Source organism: Ursus maritimus, unplaced genomic scaffold (genome assembly GCF_017311325.1).
Source record: "Ursus maritimus isolate PB19 unplaced genomic scaffold, ASM1731132v1 scaffold_12, whole genome shotgun sequence".
Classification (NCBI taxonomy): domain Eukaryota; kingdom Metazoa; phylum Chordata; class Mammalia; order Carnivora; family Ursidae; genus Ursus; species Ursus maritimus.
In genome coordinates, this window is record NW_024423564.1 from 9,706,908 (window position 1) to 9,719,205 (window position 12,298).

Consider the following 12,298-nt stretch of genomic DNA (forward strand, 5'->3'; position numbering starts at 1 on the left):
AGGAGAAGTTGCAAACAGGAAAAGGAAAAATCTTCCGAGGGTAAGGACTCTAGTACTTTCATTCTTTGACTCTTATTTCATTTCCATAAATGAGAATAAATAAACTTTAGACTGAAATGAATAATAGGTTAGAACTGATCTACTGGAATGAGAAGATTTGGAAAGCGGCCTTAAGGTTTAGGTTTTTGCTCATGCAAGAAGAATGCATGAGTGGCTTTTGCCAAGACTTCTTTATGGATTTCGAAAATTGATTTTAGTTGGAAGGTTTCACTTCGGTTACCTTAGTTCTCATTAAAATCAGCTGCCTGTTTCAAGGAAGCACTAGAATCTCATGTAAGAGGACATTCTATGAAGCTGGCTTCAGTGTTGTTCTCCTTTTTTTTTTTTTTTAAGATTTTATGTATTTATTAGAGAGAGAGAGCACGAACAGAGGGAGAGGGACAGAGGAAGAGAGAGAAGCAGATTCCCTGCCAAGCAGCGACCCCGACGTGGGGCTTGATCCTAGGACCCCGGGGATCATGTCCTGAGCCGAAGGCAGCCCCTTAACTGACTGAGCCACTCAGGCGCCCCAGTGTTATTTTCACTCACTTATTTAATTGCCGAAGTGAATAGTTTTGTGCCTGAGTTTACAGATTTTCAGTAATAACAAAGTATATGCCTTTAATTTGGAGCAAAACTTTCCATTTGGGGGAAGAAAAAAGAAATTTGACTCTTACTTGGAAATAGAAATTATCAGCAATTGCATTAAATAAATGATTTCTCTCTCAAGGGAGAAAAGGCAGTAAATCTAAATCATCTCAAACAGAACTGTTAGAACCAAAATGAAGAAATTGGGATAATATGTAAACAGATACATATTTTTAAGGAAAGACACTTAAGAAATTGCATGAAAATATTTTTAAAAATTCTCTATGTTACTTTGTTCTTCTATAATTTAGAATGTTTTCAGGCTAACTCTGCGGAAATGAAAAAAAATTAGATCATTTCAACAGTATTCCTTTCCTTAATCCCATCTGAATTAGCTGCGTGTATTCATTTGGCCCACAGTGTGTGTACCTGATTTTAACATTAAACAAAAGTCCCAGCTGTTTTTTGGGTTAGCAACTGCAGATCGGTTCCTTGGGAAATATTCTGTTCCACAATACTTTAATTCTTCTGATCTATTTCCTGCCCCTCCCTCTTTAATATGTGAAGAGTTAAACACGGTTTTTAAAAAAGCACTAAACACATCTCTCTCCTTGGGGAGAAAAAAAAAAGCAAACCTCCTTATTTATCTGTTTGCTCTCCTGAGTATGGTGAGGAATATGTAAGAATCCGACGTCTTCTGCAGTAGTTCTCTCCTCTGATGTATCATGCTGGCACAACAAAGCAGCCTCCCACATGGCCCAGAGACAACAGATCACGTGTTCACAGGGGCGAGAGTACAAACGCATAAGGGATTGCATTTAGGACGTGGTTCTTGGAATGACATTAACAAATATTTGGGAATAATGGATTGCAGGTTTTAGGTACTGTGGATTCCCCGAGGGCTCGAAGCTTGTTCTCTTTCTAACTCTAGGTGATATGATCCAACTTTTCCTTTTCTAGTTGGGTCCTCAAAGGTCTTTTCAGAAGTGAGGTGGGAAAATATGGCGATGAACTCTTGACGATCAGGCAGGAATAAGCTGTTAGCGACCCTCCCTGGATTAAATGCTATTAGGATGTTCTGTTTGCAATACACATTTTGACTTTTCAGTATCTTCAGCAGCAACATTCCGTGAGGAAAGCAGTTTTCATTTACTTCCTCTTTGATGACTAGAACTATCCCAGGAAGGAAAACTGGTTTCATAGTTTGAAAATCACTGATCTAGTCCATATGCCTCTTCCCCACCCTTCCTTTCTTCCCCTACTGTGAAAGCCTGTGTGGGATTGTTTGCTGGAGTAGATTTCCTAATGTCTCATATTGTTCGTGTCAACTGTATAGAGCAGTATGGTTTCTATCATTTTTTAGGAAGACTGTTCTATAGTATTTCCTGCTGTAGCCTACAGTATTTACTGGAAGGTAAATGTAGGCATCTCTTCGTAACTCATAACCAAAATTTCAATTTCATTGATCTCATGTTTCTAGTACAGATAGTTCCCTTTCCTTTATAATATTTGAGTCTCCTTTTGAGTATAGTTTTCAAATGCTTATTAATAATTACAGTATTTTTAGGGGTGCCTGGGTGGTGCAGTCAGTTTAGCATCCGACTCTTGGTTTCAGCTCAGGTCGTGATCTCAGGGTCATGAGAGCGAGCCCCATGTCAGTCTCCTCACTCAGCGTGTCATCTGTTTAAGATTCTCTCTCCCTTTCCCTCCTCCCCCACCCCTTGAGTGCGTGCTGTCTCCAAAATAAATAAATCTTAAAAAAAAATAATAATTACACTATTTTTGGTCAGTATATCTCCAAAATACACGTTTACTCTCATACGTCTTTCCTACAGTCCCTAACAGTGTCTTTTTATGTTGCATTCTCTTGCGGTTTTTTTTTTATAATGGTAATATTTAAGAACATTGGTAATTTTTCACTTGAATGGCAGTTACAAAATCTTTAAAAGAATAAACTCATCCAGAAATGTGGGAATAATCTGCATATTGGAAGCACATGTTTCTCACATGTTATTTTTCTTTCTCTGGACTGATTCACTGCCTATGAATTGCCAAGATTGCTAGAGAAACAAGGAGAAAGGAGAAAACAGGAACATTTTTCTCAAGCAACTTTGTTGGTTCTTATATTCCTAACAGTTGTAATTCTGGGCATTAAATATGTTAAATCAGGATTAATGATTAAGGAAAAGCTTGGAATTGTAAGAAAAAAGAGAAATATACTAGGAAAACTAATGAACTCCTCCTTTGATTTCTTTTTTTAGTTTATTCAAGCAATCTCTACACCCACTGTGGGGCTCAAATGCACGCTCCACTGACTGAGCCAGCCAGACGCCCCAAATTTCTACTTTTAAATGTGACTGTTCATCAGCTTGATTTTTTCCCTCACTTTTTAAAAGATTTCTTGAGTTTTGTTGACGTATCTTTCCCTTTTTTTTAAACCTACTCTGTGTGTGTGTGTGTGTGTGTCTGTCTGTCTGTCTGTCTGTCTCTTTCACACATACCTCCCAGCAGCAAAGAAAAAAATTCTGAGTAATGCTTACTAAGTGGAGCCTGGTTTTTATACGAAAGCGTATTTGAGAGCCTCCTGTTTTTAGGATGTTTCTAAAATAAATTATAATATTAGTGCTCCATGTAGCAAAGAGTATTTGCTTTGACAAAACCTTTGTCAGCATGAGTATCGTCTTTTTGTGAAGAATTCCTGGGAACAGAAATAACTGAGCCTTACCCTGGCTTCCTAGTGGAATGAGTATCCCTCTTCTTACTCTGGGTGATAGGGAAGGCTTGGTCAACAACGAGAGTGCAGTAGGCAGATTTCTTGCATGTTGTGACAGAGTGACAAGGAATCTCTCTAAGAGCCTGTGCTGGGTTCTGCTGGAAAGGAGATACCCTTTCCTCCTCCTCTTACCCATGTGTATGGACTTCGTATTAGAACAACATATTATCTGAATGAAGATCATTTTAGGTTCCAAATTTTTAAAATGTTAAGGTTTTTATTTATAAAATGGATCTTTCTCTGAATGAGAGTCACTAATTAATATCATCAAAACTTAGTATTGAATCTTTAAAAAAAAAACAGTGGGGGCACTGACACTGACTGGTTCAGTCAGTGAAGTGCACAACTCTTGATCTGGGGGTTGTGAGTTCGAGCCCCAGCGTGGGTGTAGAGATTACTTAAAAATAAAATCTTGAAAAAAAAAAGCAAGTTGGTGTTGGTTTTAACTTGTACTTTGTTGGTCTTTTTTCAGCTTGTATTGAAAATCGCTGACATATTTGAATCTAAGAGAGGGAAAAAGAGGGTAAAATTACACCCATACACTGGAAAAGACGTACCTCCCTCAAAAGGTAAGAGTTGTTCCAGAAGTCCAGAGCTATGAGCATTTGAGGGGAGAATCCTATAACTTAATGTTTATGTAAATTAGAATTTTTGGCTTACTTTCCTATCCCACTTCAATAGAACTTCTTTAGGATAAAGGATTATTTCTTACTCTTCCTCAAATCCCTTTAAGTTGTTCTGTGCCAAGTAATAACGACGTGAGAAAATAAATTAATTAAAAAGTAATTAGAAACCAGTAAGACTAATTTTCTTTTTTTTTTCAAGACTAATTTTCAGAGGCAGATTGCACCATTATTTTGTAATCCTACTTTGATTTGTAGTCATTTATCAGTATAGACTCTTTTAGTGGAGAAATGAGCATATTAGATATATATAGACCACAGGTATGTGGTACTCAAGTGGTAATCATCTACTCAGCTCAGTAGTTTAAGCCTTCAGATGTCTAGATAAAATTTACATTGTCTTTTTTTTTTAAGATTTATTTTTTAATGTTAGAGAGAGCATAAGTGAGAGGGACAGAGGGAGAGGGAGAGAGAATCTCAAATAAGCTCTGAGCTCAGCGTGGAGGCTGATGTGGGATATTATCTCACAAACCCGAGATCACGACCTGAGCTGAAACCGACAGTTGGATGCATAACCGACTGTGCCACCAGGTGCCCCAAAACATGTCTTCATTAAGAAACTTAGAACATCCGGGGCGCCTGGGTGGCACAGCGGTTAAGCGTCTGCCTTCGGCTCAGGGCGTGGTCCCGGCGTTAATGGGATCAAGCCCCACATCAGGCTCCTCCGCTATGAGCCTGCTTCTTCCTCTCCCACTCCCCCTGCTTGTGTTCCCTCTCTCGCTGGCTATCTCTCTGTCAAATAAATAAAATCTTAAAAAAAAAAAAAAAAAGAAACTTAGAACATCCATAGTGAGTTATTGGAATTTCATATAGACTCATGCAAGATTCTTTACTTGGTTGTCTGGCAAAGAATATGTAGACTTTAGCAATTTTTGTCAAGTGAAGCACAACAGCCAAGTCATACCAGAGAAGAATGTTTCCTATTTTTGCAGACGTCCAAAGACAGCAATTTCTTAATTTCCCTTGAAAATCTATTCTGCATTCCAACAATTACTCTCTGAAAATAAAATCCTCCATGCTACAAAAGACTCCTTTTTTCTTACTCTAAAATCAACTAGTCACCATTTTAGATACAAGTTTTCATGTTTTTTTCAAGTTTTCATATTTTCAAAAGCAGTTATCAAAACATGTTATCTCCTGCAGAAAAAATAATTTTGGTTATTGTGACTAATAGGTACCATTTACAGAGGGAAGTATTAGTTTTTCTACATACTTCATCTCACGGACGACATACAACAACCCTAGGAGGCAGGGACTATCCTAATTTTACAGACAAAGAAGCTGAGCTAGAGGAGGAAGTGTCCGTTCGAAGGAAGGAGTGTGGTACCATGAAATCTTATCCTTTTCCATCACCAGTAGTTACTCTCAATTTTTCTCATAACACTTTTTTGATTTTTAGCAGTTTATTTCTTCTCCATGTGTATTTTTTATCCTCAACAAGGATATTGTCAAAGGCTTTTTCTTTGCATAATTCAGAACTAGATACAGAAGGTGAGAACTGGTGCCAGATACTGTGCTGGACCCTTTCAGACTCATTATCATTAATTTTCTCAGTAGCCCTCTGTGGCAGACATTATTGTCACTGTTTCTAGATGAGGAAATACACTGTGAATTGCAGATTATGTAAAATTGCAAGACCCTGGGGACCCGGACAAATTCTTACAGAACTTTACAATTTTCCCAGATTAATAGCAGCCCAGTAACAACCACAGTGTCAAGGTATACCGCTAAATGGGCTCTCGCTGATCTCTTATTCTAGTTGTATGCCGTGTTGTGTCTTAAGGATTAGGAATATTTTGGTAAATTTGGCTCTATGATAAGTTTTTGAAAAGCCAAACCCTTTTTTCCACTGTATCATTATTGAAAAAAAAAATTCGACATCATGAATTGCCAACTTCTAACGACAACAAAAATGAAAGAGAGGAGCAGTTCCTAAATTGTAACCCTTCCCCACAACTGTGTTTTTCTTTTGCATGGCTCAGAGAAAATATGCATTTACCCAGTCTCTGTGACCAGCTCCTCTAGTGGGTCTGAGGAATTTCTCTCATGCCTGAGGATCTCCTGGCTCCATAGTCACATTCTCAGGTTTTTGTTTTCCTGCTTAAGCTTTTGTCCATAGATCAACAGTGACTAGTAGAACCAGATAATTATATTTACCTACGCTGTCAGTACATGCTAGGGTTTACTGAATCTGTGCCAACCTAAACATTTCTTAACTTTTAGTTATCAGCTGTTACAAAATGATTTATTGCCCTTTTTTAATTCTATCATTATAATTTTGTGTGTTGAAGTCACTTATAAAAAAGGGACAACCTATTTCTTTTGTGATCCCTACAAATTCTCAGTAGATTTTCCTATTGACTTATAAACCCCTTAACTTTCATTCAGTGTCTCTGAATGCAGATCATCAAAACCTACCGAGGTGACTATATTAAAGGTACCTAAATGAGCTTGGGTAGGGTCCTTTTCAGTTGTATTACCTTTCCTTCCTTTCCCCTTTCTTTTCTTTCTTTCCAGACACTTCATAGGCCCTTAAGAAGTACCTGATGCTAAGGACACAAACAGGACTCAGGAGCTCACAGTGTTTGTTCCTTCACACTGAGTAATGCTTCCTAGTTCCAGGATGCTTTCTATCACGGTGGTTAACTTGAAGTTATAAAGTCTATGAGATAGTAGCTACACTTGGGGTGAGCAGACCATAATGCATGCACTTGTCAAATCACTATAGTGTACACTGAAACTAATGTCACATTGTGTGTCAACTATTAAAAAAAATTTTTAAAAATTGGGGGCGCCTGGCTGGCTCTGGTAGAAGGTGTGACCCTCGATCTGAGGGTCATGAGTTCAAGCCCCACATTGGGTGTGGAGCCTACTTTAAATAAATAAATTAACTTAAAGATTTTTTTTTTTAATTAAGAAAAAGAGGCGCCTGTCTGGCTCAGTCAGTAGAGCATGCCACTCTTGATCTCAGGGTCATGAGTCAAGCGCCATGTTTGGGTGTGGAACCTACTTAAAAAAAAAAAAAATCCGGCCCCCCCCAAAACCTATACAGTATACAGTATTTAAATAGCTACATTTTCTGTTACATCTCTTATGAAGAAGCAGAATTTTTTAACATTCTCTTATGCCTTATTATTAAACTTAAATGAGTACCGCGAGAAATTACTATAATAAGAAAAAAGAAAACCCGGGGTTTCCCAAACCTCCTACCACTCCCAGAAAATTTTATACTATTCGGACTATATATATCTTGCTTTTAAAAAAAAAGTGATATATTTCAGAGCTCTTTCAGTATCAACACATAGAGGTCCACATAGCTGTACTGTAAGTTCATTGTATGGATGTAGAAGGATTTTATTTAAGCTCGTAGACATTTTGATTGCTTCACATTTAATTTCACCTATGGATTTAAAGTTATACATATATACACATATATATATTTTTTTGCTCTTCAAACAATGCTGCATTATACATCTTTTTGTATATATCTTTGTATATTGGTAAGAATGCATCTGTAGAATAATTTCTAGCCGCGGACTTAACCAAAGAACATGTGCATTTAACATTTTTATAACTGCTGCTAAATTGTCCCACACATTGTAACCACTTATAGTTTTATGAACAGCATTTGAAAATGACTTTCTTGGGGCACCTGGGTGGCTCAGTCATTAGGTGTCTGCCTTCGGCCCAGGGCGTGATCCCAGGGTCCTGGGATGGAGCCCCGCATCGGGCCCCCTGCTCCGCTGGGAGCCTGCTTCTTCCTCTCCCACTTCCCCTGCTTGTGTTCCCTCTCTCGCTGGCTGTGTCTCTCTCTGTCAAATAAATAAATAAAATCTTTAAAAAAAAAAGAAAAAGAAAAGAAAAAAGAAAATGACTTTCTTCTCATAGTTTTTACTAATACTCTGTTACATAAAGCTTTTTATTTTTGCCAATAGCATGGTTGAATATTGAAGCTTATTTATTATTTTAACTTACATTTCTTTAATTATAAATTGGGACAATTTTTATGTTTGTCAACAGTTATAAATCTTTTTCTATGGATTGCTTATTCTTACCCTTTATTTATTTTTCTGTTGTGCTGTAATTTTTCTTATTCATTCGTAACAGCTGTTTGAACATGAAGAAATTTATCCTTGTGTCAGCAATGTGTATTACAAATATCTTCCCAGTTCATTGTTCACTTTTCAAATTTAGTAATTTTTTATTAAGTAGAAATTTCACATTTTTATGTAATTAAACTTATACACGTTTTTCATTTATGCCTCCTAGCCTTGTTTTTCTTGATACAGAAAGTCCTGTTTGTGTCCTTAGCACCAGGCACCTCTTAGGAAACATGGAAGTATCTGGAAAGAAAGAAAAGAAAGGGGAAAGGGAGGAAAGTTACAGAAAGATTTTTCCTTTCTGTACATTTTTAAATTTTGCTTTAACTCTTCAGACTTAATGCAGAAATTTTTCATTCACTTGTTCAGAAAGCTGTGTGTGTGTGTAAGTAAATCAGCTATGTGCTGAGCACTGTAGTACAAAACACTCCCTTATAAAAACATAGCTCCTTATCACCAAGGTACTTAAAATCTGGTTGGGGAAAATAAGAGCAGTTCAAAGCAGTCTGTGTACTGTAAGAATTCAGGGTAAAGGAACACTGAGTTTGGCCTAGAAGGAGCTCAGAAGCATCATAAAAGAAGTTGGATGTTTCTTCATAAATGTATGTGGTTATCCCTCTGAGCCCCACATTTTCTAGTGACTCTAAATTCATAGTTGGTTCTGTGTTGAGAATTTAATTCAGCCCGGTTGGTGTCTTCTTTGGGAATATAAAGACAAGACAATGTATGTAGAAATACCATCTACTCCAAACCAGACTTCATAGAGTTAGGGATGAGCTGGGGGCTGAGGAGGGAGGGAGACCGAGTGTGGGAAGAAGCGAGGTAGATTCATTGCTTCTCTGAGCCCTCTGTTCTCTTTCGTGACTGCCCTACCCTGTTGTAACTGAGTGGTCTGGGGAAAGCCTCAGCATGCTTAATACTCCTGACTCCAAGTCTCCGAATCCATGGAGGCTTTACACTGTTCTCACTCCATTGACTTGCTACTGTCGTACAACGCAAGTAGGAACTCTCTCTCTCTTTTCAGGTGAAACCAGTGGGAACGAAAGTGATGCTGAGTATCTGCCAAAGAGTGAGTGAGTCAATGGGGCTGCTCCCTTTCTCGTGATGATCACGGTTATGGGTGGAGTGGCACCTTCCTCTGTCATCGAGCCTGTTTTTCCCACATTAAACTGTATTTTGCAGGTGATTTCTTCATTAGAAGGACCTGGTGAGATTTGGGGAACTAAACAGTACGCCGTCAGATGTTTGACAGTGTTAAAAATCGCCCAGGTTGGAATGAGGCGAACATTCCAACATGGGTCTGGTTCTCGAGATGGACTGTTCTTCGGGGAGCGGCGGGGCGACATGTTCAGACATATGTGCAGTAGTTTCCCAGCAGCCAAAACACAGTTTGTGAATCATCCTCCGAGACAAAGGCACACCATTACGTATCTGATTTTTCCTAGCCACTCACGTGTACTTTAAGTAACTTCAATATCTCTGACATCGAGACAGGAAACATTGAGCTGTTTCTTATTCATAGGCCTTTATTTATATTTCAAATTATTATGCCATTGACTTTCTGTTAGAATGTAGAATCTGCCACGCATTTTTGGCTGTATTTGTTCAAGCACTTCATGGTGCTCTGTATCCTTCATCTAATGGATTTTCACAGCAAATTGTCAGTTCCTGTTGAACTGACCGACATATTGAGGCATGGGAAAAGTCAGAGACGTGACGTACCAGGCAGTTCCAAGTCTGATACTCTGATCTTATGATGAATAGTCAGTCATGTGCTCTCTCCTTGGCCTGAATTGCTTCAGGTGTTTGATTCAGTAGCCCAACTGAAGGTGAAACTTAAGTCATCAACGGGTTCAGCCTGGATGTGTAAAGATGACGAATTTAACGCTGTTGCTACTGAGAAACAGGACCTCGAATTTTCTTGACTTGAATGGAGACCTTTGGAATAAGTAAAGCTTTGCCTAGAGCACTAAATGTACTGGATAATTCCAGGGAGCCGTTCTCAGATGAATTTTTAGGTGTTCTTAATATTTGATCCATAGTGTAACTTCTTTGGGAGCAGACTGCATCCTATCTCAAAAGGAAAGCAAACAATTAGAGGATGTGTCTTTTAATCGTGGCTCAGAATGACGCATAATCAAATCTCTGGGACACTTAGACTATTTCTTCCGCAAGTACTGCCTTTCCCCTGGAGGAGACTACCCCCAATTGTTCACAGTTTAGAGATAAATGAAAATAAAGGCTAGATGCTATCCAGTTTTGAGTGGAATTGCTCATACTCTTTAAATATTTAGTATGCTTCCGTAATTTCATTCTTTTGAGAAATAGCCCATTAATAGATACCTTCTGTTGCCATATGATTTCCCTCTTCAGTGAGCACCATATATTGGTATAAGCATATGTCTATTATTAGTAATATATGCCAAGAAGAGAAAGGAAAAGGACAGTTTCTTTAATGTGAGGTTAGTTTTTGTTTTAATTTTATGTATGTAGCCTCTGTAGGACTCATTTCTTTTGTCAAGAAAAGTGTGTGCGTGCACACGCGCGCCTGTGATTTCATGGTTCCAAGAATGGCGTCTGCTGTCTGGCCGGTGCTTTCGCCTACATTTTCCCGGTATCCCGGTGTTACATCATGAAAGATGGGACAGCGCAGGAATATGTGTTGGGACACACATAGAACATCGGGTGGGACATGGAATGTCAGTGCCACCGCAGGGCCCCTGGGTGCTCGTGAGAATCTGCACTTGCTCCCTGAGGATGTCAGAGCCCCCCCAGGTCTGTCCATGTAGCTGGCGCTGGTTAGTCAGCATGCAGTCAGCAGTGACTGAGTGAAGATTAGTCCATACGGTTCATGACCTCTGGGTGTCCGAGGGAAGACGGGGCCGCCCCAGAAAAACCACGCTCCCTGGTTTCATTGCAGATCGCCACAAGCGCTTAGCACAACTGCAGCAGTCTTCCAAGAGGAACCCTCACTACCAGACCTTGGAGAGGGATCTCATTGAATTACAGGAGCAGCAGCTCTTCGAACTTTTCGTGGTGGTGTCTCTGCAGAAGAAGCCGTCGGAAATAAGCTACATTCCCCAGGTCATACAGCAGTTCCCCAGCAAGGTAGGTGCAAGGAGACCAAGAGGCATTCGGGAATGTTCTTGCGTCTCTGTATGTATTTTAGCTCTTCTCTTCTTTTTAGTGTGATCTAAAGCAGCTTTTACTACTACTGTGCCTCTTGTGGGATCTGGTAGGTGACTCTCATAACATCTCCTGTCAGGCCTGAACTAGAAACGGGCAAAAAAAAAACCACCTCATTATCCAAGTTGTTTTTTGATTTTTTGCTCTGCTGTTTGCTAAGTCCCTTTAGCAAGTTTTTGCAAAGACTCCATTTTCTCACTCTTAGTGAGGGGAACGATAAAGATGGCAGAACAGGGTAGCAGTTTAGAGCATGGACTCTAAGCCAGCTCTCCACCTGCCGCTTATAAGCTCTGTGACTCGGAGCTGTTACTGACTGCTCTGGGCCTTGGTTTCTTCAATTGTAAAATGGAGGTAATCAGAATAGTGTCTATCCCACTGAGTTGTAGTGAGGATTAAATGAACTGTATAAGGCACTTAGAATAGTGTGTAGCATATAGTCAGCACTCTAGAATGTACCTGTTATTAGTGAGGGTTTCATGAGATAATGTATGTCAAGTGCTAATGCAGTGCTTGGCACATAGTTAGCGCTCGATAATGGTATCTGTTATTAACAATATTCGTTGGGTTTTTTTCTACCTTACGCCTGAGGGAGCATAATATTAAATAACAAATAGAAATTCCACTGGACGTTGAGAGACCCTAGAAGAAAAGAAAAAGTTTTATATTTTATTTTCTATTTAATTTTCCCTGCTTTTTGAACAAGGGGTCCACAGCTGGATCTTGCACTCTGCTCTGCCGATGGCGTAGCGGGCCTCAGGAAGGAGTGGTCCCTTTACACGGGGACATTCACTCACGCTCCATCTTACTCCTTGGACCACGTCTCTCATTTACATTCTCTGCTCAGCTGCTTTAGGACTTGGGGTTTAAAACCCAAAACTAGGGGCGCCTGGGTGGCACAGCGGTTAAGCGTCTGCCTTCAGCTCAGGGCG

At 39.4% G+C, this 12,298-nt stretch overlaps 1 protein-coding gene across 1 annotated transcript in view; it reads left to right on the plus strand.

Annotated features, from left to right (window-relative positions):
* DENND2C (DENN domain containing 2C) overlaps window positions 1–12,298 on the plus strand; it is a 79,872-nt gene that overhangs the window by 46,641 nt on the left and 20,933 nt on the right. The window contains 4 exon segments of the mRNA XM_040626875.1: window positions 1–40; window positions 3,873–3,969; window positions 9,208–9,252; window positions 11,104–11,291. The exon segment at window positions 1–40 is cut by the window's left edge and continues 15 nt beyond it. Of these exon segments, the coding sequence (XP_040482809.1) occupies window positions 1–40; window positions 3,873–3,969; window positions 9,208–9,252; window positions 11,104–11,291 (370 nt within the window).